At 48.8% G+C, this 15,065-nt stretch overlaps 1 protein-coding gene across 6 annotated transcripts in view; it reads left to right on the forward strand.

Moving 5' to 3' along the window:
- Positions 1 to 8,082: 8,082 nt before the first annotated feature.
- RYR1 (ryanodine receptor 1) overlaps positions 8,083 to 15,065 on the forward strand; it is a 149,654-nt gene continuing 142,671 nt past the window's right edge. For all 6 annotated transcript variants that reach the window (XM_078359289.1, XM_078359292.1, XM_078359290.1 and 3 more), the window contains exon 1: positions 8,083 to 8,264. In XM_078359289.1, coding sequence (XP_078215415.1) covers positions 8,220 to 8,264 — 45 coding nt within the window. In that variant the 5' untranslated portion in view covers positions 8,083 to 8,219. The remainder of the gene's footprint in view (positions 8,265 to 15,065) is intronic.

A 15,065-nucleotide genomic window follows, 5' to 3' on the forward strand; every position in this document is an offset into this window, starting at 1 on the left:
CCTTCAACTGAGGTTTCCGGCGCTGCTGGCTCTCCCACCCTCCATCGCCAGGCGGGCTTTCTATCTCCCCCATCTCTGTCTCAAGACCTGTCACTATCATACTTCAATAAAAGCAGGGACTTTTCTTTTTAAAGCATGACTAATATTTATGTAAAAACACACACACACACACACTCAAAAAGATAAGTCTGTCTTTCTAGAAAGACATGTGTATATCATCCATGAAGGTTTGAATGGAAACTCACAAGACATAGTATTTTGTATATTTCTTCACAGATTTCTTTTATTCCTAATTTAAGTGATACTATACTCTGGAAAACATTTTTACTTTCTCACTTTATTTTAACAAACCTCTACACAGCACCTACTGTGTACTACACACTGCTCTAAGGACTTTAAAAATATTAACTAATTTAATCCTCCCACCGTCCACTGTTACCTTAAAAAACATTACGGACTGGACCAGGCACGGTGGCTCATGCCTGCCATCCCAGCACTTTGGGAGACCAAGGCAGGCAGATCGACTGAGTCCAGGAATTTGAGACCTCCCAGGTACTCAGGAGGCTGAGGCAAGAGGATTACTTGAGCCCAGAGAGGTTGAGGCTGCAGTGAGCCAAGATGGTGCCACTGCACTTCAGTGTAGGTGACAGAGCCAGACCTTAAAAACACACACACACACATCAAAAACCATTACAGATGGAGGTAAAGCCCTTGGGGATCCCCTCCTGTCGTTCTTAAGCAGGGAGGGACCAAGATGACATGTCGAGTTTCGTCCAAACTGCTGTCTGTGCTTCTAAACGCATCATTTAAATGTGTGCTCCTAGATACAGACTTTTCTTTTGAGTGTGCATTTTTTTCTTTTTACCTAAATGTGTCATGCTCGACATTTTTAAAAATTGAAGTACAAAAAAAGAACACAAATCATTAAGTATTTAGGTTGATGAAATGTCAGCGACTGAGCAAACCTGTGTGGCATTCATACAAATCAAAACGCAGAACATTCGCACCCTCCACAAGCCCCCATGTCTCTTCCCACAGATCCCCGCTCACCCAAAGCCTAGTGCAGTCGTTTGGTCTCGTTTTTAGCTGGATAAAAAGGGACTTCTGTACTGTGTCTGGCTTCTTTCTCACCATGTCTTGTCTTTGAAGTTCTTCTGTGTTATCATATTTGGTTATAGTTTATTCCTGTTTTTGGCCTGGCGTGGTGGCTCACGCCTGTAATCCCAGAACTTTGGGAGGCTGAGGTGGGTGGATCAGTTGAGGTCGGGAGTTTCAGACCATTCTGATCAACATGGTGAAACCTCGTCTCTACTAAAAATACAAAAGTAGCCGGGTGTGGTGGTGCATGGCTGTAATCCCAGCACTTTGAGAGGCTGAGGTGGGTGGATCACCTGAGGTCAGGAGTTCGAGACCAGCCTACGAACATGGCAAAACCCCATCTCTACTAAAAATCCAAAAGTAGCCGGGCGTGGTGGTGCATGGCTGTAATCCCAGCACTTTGAGAGGCTGAGGTGGGCGGATCACCTGAGGTCAGGAGTTCGAGACCAGCCTACGAACATGGCAAAACCCCATCTCTACTAAAAATACAAAAGTAGCCGGGTGTGGTGGTGCATGGCCGTAATCCCAGCACTTTGAGAGGCTGAGGTGGGCGGATCACCTGAGGTCAGGAGTTCGAGACCAGCCTACGAACATGGCGAAACCCCATCTCTACTAAAAATACAAAAGTAGCTGGGTGTGGTGGTGCATGGCTGTAATCCCAGCACTTTGAGAGGCTGAGGTGGGCGGATCACCTGAGGTCAGGAGTTCGAGACCAGCCTACGAACATGGCAAAACCCCATCTCTACTAAAAATACAAAAGTAGCCGGGTGTGGTGGTGCATGGCTGTAATCCCAGCACTTTGAGAGGCTGAGGTGGGCGGATCACCTGAGGTCAGGAGTTCGAGACCAGCCTACGAACATGGCGAAACCCCATCTCTACTAAAAATACAAAAGTAGCCAGGTGTGGTGGTGCATGGCTGTAATCCCAGCACTTTGAGAGGCTGAGGTGGGTGGATCACCTGAGGTCAGGAGTTTGAGACCAGCCTACGAACATGGCGAAACCCCATCTCTACTAAAAATACAAAAGTAGCTGGGCATGGTGGCGCATGCCTGTAATCCCAGCTACTGGGGAAGCTGAGGCAGGAGAATCACTTGAACCCAGAGGGTAGAGGTTGCAGTGAGCTGAGATCATGCCATTGCACTCCAGCCTGGGCAACAAGAGCATATCTCTGTCTCAAAGATAAAAAAAAGACTCCACAACACGGTCTTGCTCTGTCACCAAGACTGGAGTACGGTAGCGAGATCCAAACTCACTGCAGCCTCAGATTCCTGGGCTAAAGCAATCTTCTTACCTCAGCCTCCTGAGTGGCTAGGACTACCAGTGCACACCACTGTGCCCTGCTAATTTTTAAAAATTATTATTTTCCAGTAGAAACACGTCTCACTTTGTTGCCTAGGCTGATCTTGAACTCCTACAAGTGAACCTCCTGGCTATGCCTCCAAAGTGCTGACTTTACAGGCATGAAGCACTGTGCGGGGCCTGTATGACGTATTGATCAGTTTTCCTGTGATGGACACCTGAGTTGTTTCCAGGTTGCGGCTGCTGTGACTATTTGAGCATCTGACTCTTGGTGAACCCAGCATGTACCATATTGTACCCAGGAGTGGAATAAATGGGTCATAGTAGTTACTGCGATTCTGCCAAACATAGTATGTGTGTTTTGAAACAGTGCTCTTGCATTCATTGAAACAGTGCTCTCAGAAGTATATTTTCCACTTTTCCTTTTTCACTAAAAGAAGGCACTGTGGATATATATTTATTCCACACCAGAACATTTAGATGGTCACGGAACCTGTTCTCTTTTTTTTTTTTTGAGACAGAGTTTCCCTCTTGTTACCCAGGCTGGAGTGCAATGGCCCGATCTTGGCTCACCGCAACCTCCGCCTCCTGGGTTCAGGCAATTCTCCTGCCTCAGCCTCCTGAGTAGCTGGGATTACAGGCATGCGCCACCATGCCCAGCTAATTTTTTGTATTTTTAGTAGAGACAGGGTTTCACCATGTTGACCAGGATGGTCTCGATCTCTTGACCTCGTGATCCACCCGCCTCGGCCTCCCAAAGTGCTGGGATTACAGGCGTGAGCCACCGCGCCCGGTATGGTAGCTTCAGACTCTCTCTTCCTGCCTGTGTCACCCTCTCCCCACCCCCAGCCCCATGCTGTGTGACCATGTCTCTCTCAGCCCATCTCCTGTAGCACCTGTGTTGTGAAGCTGTGACTTAACAATCCTGGCTGAGCAGAGACTTTGCAGTGTGGCAGTGTCTCCAGGCTCGGGACCCAGAAAAGCCTCAGAGAGGAGGGCAGGAATCCTGGCACTTGTCTATACTGTACACAGGCGGCCTTAGCCGCTTGCCAGGAGTACCCACAATACCAACACTGATGACCACAAAGGCAGGTCCTGCTGAATCAAACCACAGAAACTCATCAGGCAGAAAAACGATGCAGATGATAACATCCAAATATAGATTTTCTTTTTTGTTGTTTTTCTTTCTTTCATTTTATTTAATTTTTAAAAAATTTTTATTTATTTATTTTTTTGAGACAGAATCTTGCTCTGTGGCCCAGGCTGGAGTGCAGTGGCGCAATCTTGGCTCACTGCAGCCTCAGCCTCCTAGTTTCAAGGAACTCTCTGCCTCAGTCTTCCTAGTAGCTGGGATTACAGGTGCCCACAGCCACACCCAGCTAATTTGCATTTTTAATAGAGATGGGGTTTCACCATCTTGACCAGCCTGTTCTTGAACTCCTGACCTTGTGATTCACCCATTGGCCTCCCAAAGTGCTGAGATTGCAGGTGTGAGCTACCGTGCCCGGCTTCTTTTTTTAATTTTAAAGATGGGGGGGTCTTGCTATGTTGCCCAGGGTGGTCTCGAACTCCTGGGCTCAAGGGATCCTTTCACCTAGGCCTCCCAAAATGCTGGGATTACAGGCAGATTTTCTTTTAACGAAGATACCATGGGACCAATATCAGATGACAGAAAGAGAAAACGTGTTTTCAACATTTAAAAATCAATGAGAAATTAATATCTAGAATATTGGCCAGGTGCAGTGGCTCATGCCTGTAATCCCAGCACTTTGAGAGGCTGAGGCAGGTGGATCACTTAAGATCTGGAGTTTGAAACTAACCTGGCCAACATGGTGAAACCCTGTCTCTACTAAAAATACAAAAATTAGCCAGTTTTGGTGGTGAGTATTGCTGTGTCATCCCAGCTACTCAGGAGGCTGGGGCATGAGAATCAGTTGAACCCAGGAGGTGGAAGTTGCAGTGAGCTGGGATTGAGCCACTGTGCTCCAGTCTGGGAGACAGAGTGAGACTCCATCTCAAAACAAATAAAAAATAAAAGGAACAGCTACAAATCAGCAAGCAAAAAAGACAGCAACCAAGATAGAAAAATGGCCGAGCGTCGTGGTTCATGCCTGTAATCCCAGCACTTTGGGAGGCTGAGGTGGTGGATCACCTGAGGTCAGGAGTTCAAGAACACCCTGGTCAACGTTGAGAAACCCATCTCTACTGAAAAATACAAAAATTAGGCTAGGTGCGGTGGCTCACGCCTGTAATCCTAGCACTTTGGGAGGCCAAGCCTGGCAGATTGCCTGAGCTCAGGAGTTCGAGACTAAAATACAAAAGAAATGAGCAAGCAGGTCATGGTGGCTCACGCCTGTAATCCCAGCTACTCTGGAGGCTGAGGCAGGAGAATTGCTTGAACTCGGGGGGCAGAGGTTGCAGTGAGCTGAGATCTAGCCTGGGTGACAGAGTGAGACTTCGTCTCTACAAAAATATAAATAAATAAATAAATAAAATTTAAAATTTGGCTGGGCATGGTAGTGGGTGCCTGTAATCCCAGCTACTTGAGAGGCTGAGGCAGGAGAATTGCTGGAACCCGGGAGGTGAAGGTTGCAGTGAGCCTGGGCAGCAGAGCAAGACTCTGTCTCAGAAAAAAAAAAAAAAAAAAAAAAAAAGCAGAGAGCACAATGAGCAGAAAACAAAGAAACCTGAAACTCTGATAGGCACCTGAGAAGACCCTGGAAATTGTTGGTAACTGATCAGGGAAGTGGAAATTAAAATGACAATGAGGCCAGGCTTGGTGGCTCACTCCTGTAATCCCAGCTCCTCGGGAAGCGAAGCCGAGGTAGGAGGATTGCTTGAGCCCACCAGTTCAATTCCAGTCTGGGCATTATGGTGAGACTCCATCTCTATAAAAAGTTTAAAAGTTAGCTGGGCGTGGTGGTGCAATCCTGTTGTCCCAGCTACTTAGGAGGGTGAGGTGGGAGGATCCTCAGAGCCCAGGAGTTCCGGGCAGCAGTGAACCATAATTGCGCCACTGCACCCCAGCCTGGGCAACAAAGTGAAACTCCATCTCTAAAAATAAAATGAGAAAATAAATTTAAAAACAGCGAGTCTTCCTATATAAATCTGGCAAAAATTAGAGGTTGGAAATGCCAAGTGGGGGTTGGGGATGTGGGGACCCAGGGACCCTCACGCATTGATAGTGGGTAGCCGTGCCAAGGGCTACCCGGCACTACTTACACAAATCGTGCACATGGATATGTCACCCAGCAATTAGCTTCTGGGTGTGCACGACAAAACATTCTCCCTCAGCTTCCTGGGACACCGATACACAGACATTCACTCCAGCATTATTTCGGAGAAGCTGGAGGCAGCCTGGGTGTCCACTCCCAGTTGGGGTATGTGGATAAACAGAAGGGATCCGGTCACCAAAGAATCCTGCAAAGCCACCATTGCCACATACCAGGTGTCCACAGAGCAACAGGGGTGAGTCTTAAAACGCATAATGACGACTGACAAAAATAAGAAACACTATTAATATCTTATGATATAATGCTCAATGACACAGAATCATTTAACATTTACATGAAGTTTTAGGGAAAACCAATATTTAATAGACAACTACGTGTTAGATAATGTATAATAGATACAACATAGAATTGTACTGTATAATTATATTAACCTAAATATATAATTATACATTATATAATGTCAAATTATATAATTCCATGACACAAACTTTTCTGCTATTTATTGTAATTATATTAACATATCAGTATTTAATTATGAAACATAGAAACCTGTACATTGAATAACGATTTCTATGAAATTTTAACTATGGGATATTGTTTTTTTTTTTCCTTTTTATAAAATTAAAAAATATTTTTACTTTTAGAAAGACAGGGTTTCACCATGTTGGTCAGGCTGATCTTGAACTCCCGACCTCAGGTGATCCACCTGCCTTGGCCTACAAAGTGTTTGGATTACAGGCGTGAGCCACTACACCCAGCCGGGATATTGTTTTATATAATTTATTAGATACTACTACATGTTAATACATTTTTTTTTTTTTTTTTTTTTTTTTGAGACAGCCTTGCTCTGTCACCTGGGCTAGAGTGTAATGGTGTGATCTTGGCTCACTGCAACCTCCACCTCCTGGGTTAAAATGATTCTCATGCTTCAGCCTTCTGAGTAGCTGGGATTACAGTCTTGTGCCACCACACCCGGCTAATTTCTGTATTTTTAGTAGAGCCAGGGTTTCACCATGTTGGCCGGGCTGGTCTCAAACTCCTGACTTCAAGTGATCTGTCCGCCTTGGCCTCCCAAAGTGCTGGGATTACAGGAGTGAGCCACCGTGCCTGGACCAATAATTTTATTAGATCGAGACTCCGTCTCAAAAAAAATGATAATTTTAATATATATATATATATATTTTTTTTTTTTTTTTGACGGAGTCTCGCTCTGTTGCCCAGGCTGGAATGCGATCTCGGCTCACTGCAACCCCCACCTCCCAGCTTCAAGCGATTCTCCTGCCTCAGCTTCCGGAGTAGCGCCAGCTACCACACCCGGCTAGTTTTTGTAGTTTTTTTAGTAGAGTCGGCTAGGCAAACATGACTTCAGGTGATCCACCTGCCTCCGCCTCCCACGCCTGGGAGTACAGGCGTGAGCCACGGTGCCCGGTAAAGGGGTAAGCCACCACGCCCGGCCGCGAGTCCTTGGTTTTGTTTGTTTGTTTGTTCTGAGATGGAGTCTTGCTCTGTCGCCCAGGCTGAAGGGAGAGCAGTGGCGCAATCTCAGGTCACTACAACCTCCGCCTTCCAGTTTCAAGCGATTACTCTGCTTCAGCCTCCCAAGTAGCTGGTCTACAGGCGCGTGCCACCACGCCCTTTTTTGTATTTTTAGTAGAGACAGGGTTTCACCATGTTGGTCAGGCTCGTCTCGAACTCCTGACCTCGTGATCTGCCCGCCTCGGCCTCCCAAAATACTGGGATTACAGGCGTGAGTCACCGCTCCGGGTAAAGGGGTGAGCCACCACGCTTGGTCGGAGTCCTTGTTCTTAATCACGTTTGCTTTCTGCCTTTTTTTTTTTTTTTTTTTAAGACGGAGTTTTGCTCTTGTTACCCAGGCTGGAGTGCAATGGCGCGATCTCGGCTCACCGCAACCTCCGCCTCCTGGGTTCAGGCAATTCTCCTGCCTCAGCCTCCTGAGTAGCTTGGATTACAGGCACGCACCACCACGCCCAGCTAATTTTTTTTTGTATTTTTAGTAGAGACGGGGTTTCACCATGTTGACCAGGATGGTCTCGATATCTTGACCTAGTGATCCACCCGCCTCCCAAAGTGCTGGGATTACAGGTGTGAGCCACCGCGCCCGGCCTGTTTGCTGCTTTTTAAAGTCAAGAGACCTGGTGCACATCCCTGCTCTGCTGAGTGATATCTTGCAAGGGCTTCCCTACTCAGAGCCTCAGTCTGCCCTCTGTAAAATGGGAGAATGATGGCAAGTTACTTACCGTGGGGGTGGAGAGAGCAAAGCTAGACCCTCCCTCTCCCACCCCACCTCCGGCGGCCCCGCAAACCTACAGTCAAGATATGGGGCATGTGGGCGGGGCTCCGGCGAAGGGGCGTGGCCGGAGCGTCCTGGTCCAATGGGGGGCGGAGGTGGGGCCCTCCTCCCATCTCTGTCCGGCACGCGTGTCCTCCTCGCAGTTCCATCTACCTCACGGGTGCCTCTGGTGTCCCCAGAGGTCTCCGACCCCAGCCCGCCCCCAGCCCTCCCGCTTAGCCCGCAGCCCCCTCCCTCTATTCCCCGACCCTAGTCCCTGGTCCTCGGACCTCAACATCATGGGTGACGCAGAAGGCGAAGACGAGGTCCAGTTCCTGCGAACGGTGCGTATCTCCGGATTAGGGGTCTGTGGAGCTGTCTGTCGGGGCTGTCTGAGGGTCTTTCTGTCTCTGAATGTCCCTGTCCGGCTTGCTGGTGGCCTCTGAGATTCGAGGTCTCTTCCTGTGTCACTTTGAGTGACTGTCGCTCTGTCTTTTAGTCTCCTTCGCCTTTCTCACTGCGGAGAATTAGCAGGATTGGGGACTCCAGAATGGGGGGGGTATCTTGGGTTGCCCTCCCTTCTGACATTAGCGATTTGTGTCCCCCACAAGAAGGACCCCTGAGAGAGCACCCCCTCCCACCATTCTGGAAGCAGGCACTCGGGGAAGGTGGTTCTAATTCCTGGGCTTAATTTAGCCATCCCCCACCCCCCACCTTAGCCCTAATTCTCTTTTTGCTCCAGATTGGACCTATTTAAATTCTTGGGAAGGGGGCTGGGGTAGGCTGGAGGACACAGCTCCTTCCAATTCCTAGCCCTTGCGGGTCTCCTGAGGAAGGGATCTCTTGAGTACTGGTTCTTTCTTTCCTTCTTCATTTTGGGCAGGAGGGTTGCTCCCAATGGTTGCTAATGGTGTTGGAGGGTCTTTGGCTGGTGTCTCTCCCTATCTGTCTCTTTCGGTTGTCTCCATGTCTCTGTCTCTCTCTCCATCTCAATCTCCCTGTCTCTGTCTCTGTTCTTTGGCTTCAGGCCCTCTGATTTTTGCTGTCTTTCTAGCTGGGTCACTCCCTGAATCTCTGAGCCCCAGCTGGGGGCAGGGATGGGAATTGGAACAACAGGTGTCCCTCCCAGAATAGCCAGCCCGCTTTTCTGGGGCCTGGACAGGGGATGGGGAGGGGACCAGAGTGGGGAGGGGCTGCCATCTCCCGGTCCTTTCCATCTTCCCCTCCCAGTGGCTCCACAGGGTGTGGGGCCATGAGTATGGGAGGGGACGTCCTCTCCTCTGGGCTAGGTCTGCTGACCTGGTGCTAGCCCCTCCCCTCCCCCGGGGCCCTGGAGCCACGCAGGAAATGCTGACACAGCATTCCTGCCCCAGAATAGGACCCTGGCGAGCCGGGTCCGGTTTCCTGGGAGAGAGGAACAAACAGCTGGGGCTGGTAGTGAAGGATGGGGACAGCTGGGAGGGGGCCTAGCTTCTGCCTAGACTCTCTCCCCAGCCCCAGTCCCTTAGCAGACACTGTGGGTTGGGCCCTCCCCAGCCCTAATAAGACCATGGCCACCGGCCCTTGAGCTGTCACTCTAAGCCAGGCCCTGTGCCCTGGGCCTCCGCCTCCTGAGACATCTAATTATATCCTCGATGCCCTGTCTTCTGAGGTAGGGTCCTATCTTTATCTCCCTGAGAGATTTGAGGGAAACCAAGGCCCAAATGGTAGAATCACTCACCCAAGGTCAAGGCCAGGAAGTGGCATCTCTGGATGCCCTGATGCCCAGCCCCTTGCCTACACCAGAGGAAAACTGGTCTCAGACTTGCCAAAGTCAGTGTTAGGGTTCTAGAGGCTTGGCCCTGGAATCTCTCGGCCCCAGACTGGACCAGTTTTTCTGAGTGTTACTGAGGTTGTGGTGGATTTTTCAAAACTTTTTGGAGGCCAGACACAGTGGCTTACACCTGTAATCCCAGCACATTGGGAGGCCGAGGCAGGCAGATCACTTGAGGTCGGGAGTTTGAGACTAGCCTGGCCAACATGGTAAAACCCCGTCTCTACTAAAAATACAAAAAAGAAAATTTAGTCAGGCGTGGTGGTGCATGCCTGTAATCCTAGCTACTTGGGAGACTGAAGTGGGAGGATTCTTTGAACCTGGGAGGCAGAGGTTGCAGTGAGCTGAGATTATGTCACTGCACACTCTGGCCTGGGTGACAGAGTGAGACTCTGTCTCAAAAAAAAAAAAAACCTTTTGGACCACATCCCACCCATAAGAAACATACTCTGTTTTACAACTCAGTATATGCACCCATGCATAGATATGATTAAAAGTCAACTTTATTGAGGTGTAATTGATCTGCAATGAATTTTACCCATTTTATGTGTTCAATAAGTTTTGTTTTTTTTTTTTTTTTTGAGACATAGTTTCGAGCTTGTTGCCCAGGCTGGAGTGCAATGGTGCGACTGCAGTTCACTGCAACCTCCGCCTCCTGAGGTTCAAGCGATTCTCTTGCCTCAGCCTCCGGAGTAGCTGGGATTATAGGCACCCACCACCATGCCAGGTGAATTTTTTGTAGTTTAGGTTTCACCATGTTGGCCAGGCTGGTCTTGAACTCCTGACCTCAGGTGATCCACCCGCTTTGGCTTCCCAAAATGGAGTTGTCTCCATGTCTCTGGGATTACAGGCATGAGCCACCATGCCCTACCTTCTTCCTTCTTTTACTCAGCAGATATATACATATATACATATATAGTGTTTATTTTTTGTTGTTTTTGTTTGTTTGTTTGCTTTTGGTGGTGGTGTTGAGACAAAGTCTTGCTCTGTCGTCCAGGCTGGAGTGCAGTGGCCTGATCTCGGCCCACTGCAATCTTCGCCTCCCAGGTTCAAGCGATTCCCCTGCCTCAGCCTCCCGAGTAGCTGGGACTATAGGGGCACGCCACCATGCCTGGCTAATTTTTGTATTTTTGTAGAGACGGGGTTTCACCATGTTGGCCTGGGTGGTGTTGATCTCCGGACCTTGTGATCCACCCACCTCAGCCTCCTAAAGTATTGGGATTAAGATGTGAGCCACTGAGCCCGGCCTACTCAGCATAATCGTTTTGACATTCATCCATGTAGCGTGCATTGAGTTCGTTGCTTTTTGTTGCTGAGTAGTATTCCATCGTGCCACCATACTGTGCTGTGTTTGTCAGTTCACCTGCTGAGGGACATTTGAGTTGTTTCCAGTTTTTGCTATTATAGACAACACAGGGCCTGTGACCATTCACACATACCTATTTTTAACTGAAACAAGTCTCATAAAATGTAGATGGCCCCTGAAGTATGACAGCACGTTGTTATTTTCTTTTCTTTCTCCATTTTGTTTCATTTTGGTTAGGTGCGATGGCTACAGCCCCCCAAACTGATTTCATTTCCCTTTACTGGGTGGTGACCTCTACCCCTACCCAGGCTGGGGCTTCTCAAAGCTAGTTAGAAGCCCATGGGGGCTAGTTAACAGTACGAATTCCCTGCTGACCTCAAATCAGGCTCTTGACAGTGGAGGGGGACTGGGCCAGCAGGGAAGCTACAGAAGTCACTTACTCCCTTCTTTTTTGCGTGTGTGACAGAGTCTCACTGTGTCGCCTAGGCTGGAGTGCAGTGGCGCGATCTCAGCTCACTGCAACCTCTGCCTCCGGGCTTCAAGTGATTATTCTGCCTCAGCCTTCCAAGTAGCTGGCACTACAGGTGCACACCACCACACCTGGCTAATTTTTGTGTTTTAAGTAGAGACAGGGTTTCACCATATTGGCCAGGCTGGACTCAAACTCTTGACCTCGTGATCCACCTGCTTTGGCCTCCCAAAGTGCTGGAATTACAGGTGTGAGCCACCACGCCTGGCAACAATTTTTTTTTTTTTAGATGGAGTCTTACTCTGTTGCCCAAGCTGGAGCGCAGTGGTGATCTCAGCTCATTGCAACCTCCACCTCCTGGGTTCAAGCGATTCTCCTGCCTCAGCCTCCCTCCCTCAGGCATGTGCCACCATGCCTGGCTAATTTTTGTACTTTTAGCAGAGATGGGGTTTCACCATGTTGGCCAGACTTGTCTTGATCTCCTGACTGCAAGTGCTTCACCCACCTTGGCCTCCCAAAGTGCTCAGATTACAGGCATGAGCCATGGCAGCCAGCCTCCCTTCATTCTAATTCAGGAAAAGTTTGAGAATCAATATGGTAATGACTGGGCCCCCTGTCACTGCTTTGCATCCTGGCTTTGCCATTTGTCTGCTTCCTAATTTGGGGCAAATGATTTTTATTTTTCTCTCTGAGCCTCAGTGTTCTCATCTGGAAAATGGGGACAAGCATATATACAAGAGCCAGACCCCGTGGCTCACACCTGTCATCCCTTCGCATTGGAAGGCTGAAGCAGGAGGATTGCTTGAGGCCTGGAGTTTGAGAACAGCCTTGGCAACATAGGGAGACCTTGTCTTTACCAAAAATACTAAACTTCAGCTGGGTTGGCAGTGCGCACCTGTAGTCTCAGCTATTCGGGAGGCTGAGGTGGGAGGATCACTTGAACCCAGGAGGTGGAGGTTGCAGTGAGCTGTGATTGTGCCACTGCACTCCAGCTGGGGCAACAGAGCTAGATCCCATGTCTACCCTACCCAGGCTTGAGAAACCCACCAAAGGGAAATGAAATCAGCTTTGTGGGGCTGTGGCCATTATACTTAACCAAGTGAAACAAAATGGAGCAAGAGTAGAAAAATACGTATGTTTTAAATTAGCTGGGCATGGTGGCCTAAGCCTGCAGTCATAGCTTCTCAGGAGGCTGAATGGAGAGGATCACTCAGTCCAGGAGTCCGAGGCTGCAGTGAGCTATGATTGCACCACTGCACTCCACGCTGGGAGACAGAGTGAGACTCAGTCTCTTAAAAAAGAAAAAGGGCCAGGCGCTGTGGCTCATGTGCCAGGCACAAATAACACTTTGGGAGACTGAGGTGGGCAGATCACGAGGTCACGAGATGGAGAGGAGACTGGCCAACATGGTGAAACCCCACTCTAGTAAAAATACTAAAAGTTAACTGGGCATAGTGGTACACACCTATAATCCCAGCTAGTTGGGAGGCTGAAGCAGGAGAATCGCCTGAGCCTGGGAGGCAGAGGTTGCAGTGAGTTGAGATTGCACCACTGCACTCTGGCCTGGGCAACAGAACGAAACTGTCTCAAAAAAAAAATAAAAAAGAAAAGAAAGATTCAAGAGCTCATGCAAGTTTCACACAAGGTGAGTCTGCCTCTGGTTTCAGGGATATGTTGGTGTTTGTAATCTCTCTCTGACCTCATCTCCTCCCTGTTTGCCCCTCCCCAGAGCGGCCACCATCCTGCTCTGTCTCCTGTGCTGTTCCTCAACTCCCCAGCACCCACCAGCCACAGGCCTTGGCCCAGACTCCCCGCTCTTCCCCCAGAGACGAGCAGGCCTGATTCCTTCTTGTTATTTGGACAAGACTCAGCTCAAATGTCACCTCCTTGGAGAGGCTGTCACTTCACTCCCTCACTGACCTCATCCCCATCCCAAAAGGCACTCTCTTACATCACCGTGGGTTATTTTTTCCATAACACCTATCACTGACATTAACATTGCATATTCATTCACCTGTTTACCGCCTGTCTCCACCAGGAGGATTTAAGTTCCCTGAGGGCAGTGATCTTTTTTCTTTCTTTCTTTTTAATTTTTGTAGAGATGGGGGAATCTCATTATGTTTCCCATGCTGGTCTCGAACTCCTGAACTCAAGCAATCCTTCCGCCTCAGCCTCCCAAACTGCTGAGATTACAGTTGTGAACCACCAAGTCCAGCCAGGGCAAGGATCTTGATCTTCATTTACTGTATTACTTTATTCACTGATCTATATTCAGTGCCCAGAACAGCGTCTGGCCCATAGCAGATGGTCAACCAGGGTCTGTTAAATGAGTGAAAGGCCCAGAACATAAGGTCTGGGAGCCAGTAGAGTGTCTGACAAATACAAGCTGTATGATTACTGTGGTTTTGTTTGTTTGCTTTTGAGATGGAGTCCCACTCTGGCACCCAGGCTGGAGTACAGCAGCATGATCTCAGCTCACTGCAACCTCTGTCTCCTGGATTCAAGTGATTCTCCTGCCTCAGCCTCCCGAGTAGCTGGGAGTACAGGTGCACACCACCACACCAGGCTAATTTTTGTATTTTTAGTAGAGACGAGTTTCACCATGTTGATCAGGCTGGTCTTGAACTCCTGACCTCAAGTGATCCACCTGCCTTGGCGTCCCAAAGTGCTGGGATTACAGGTGTGAGCCACGGTGCCTGGACTCAACACTGTCCTTTATGATACTTCCTGGATCCAGCCCGGGCTCTCACGTTGCATTCAGGTGCCATTAGAAAGCAGTCTATAAATATAGATAAAATAGCAGTCTATTATTAAAACAACACACAAAAGAGAGCATTTAGAGAAAGATGAGCTTAAAAAAAAAAACTTAACGGCTGGGCGCAGTGGCTCACACCTGTAATCCCAGCTCTTTCTGAAGCCGAGGCCGAGGCAGGTAGATCACGAAGTCAGGAGTTCACGACCATCCTGGCCAACATGGTGAAACCCCATCTCTACCAAAAATACAAAAATTATCTGGGCATGGTGGCAGGTGCCTGTAATCCCAGCTACTCAGGAGGCTGAGACAGGAGAATTGCTTGAACCGGGACCCGGGAGGTAGAGGTTGCAGTGAGCCGAGATGGCACCACTGCACTCCAGCCTGGACTACAGAGGGAGACTCCATTTCAAAAAAAAAAAAAAAGCATCTTTACTTGAGCAATTTTCTACCTTCCAATGGATTACTTTGCAGACCCCACTTGGGAGCCCTCTGGAGCCAGTTGGACTGAGGTTCCAATCCCAGCGCCTCGTGTTACCAACTGTGTGGCCTTGGACCATCAATGTCCCACTTTGAGGGACATTTTAAAATGGGGATAGGCCAGGCATAACAGCTCATGCCTGTAGTCCCAGCTACTCAGGAGGCTGAGGCAACAGGATTGCTTGTGCCTAAGAAGTCAGGGCTGCAGTTAGGCATGATTTGTACCACTTTACTCTAGCCTGGGCGACACAGCAAGACGCTGTCTTTAAAAACAAAAATAAATGAGATGATTATCTGAGGTCAGGAGTTTGAGAGCATCCTGGCC

The sequence above is a fragment of the Callithrix jacchus genome, chromosome 22 (assembly GCF_049354715.1).
Source record: "Callithrix jacchus isolate 240 chromosome 22, calJac240_pri, whole genome shotgun sequence".
Lineage (NCBI taxonomy): Eukaryota > Metazoa > Chordata > Mammalia > Primates > Cebidae > Callithrix > Callithrix jacchus.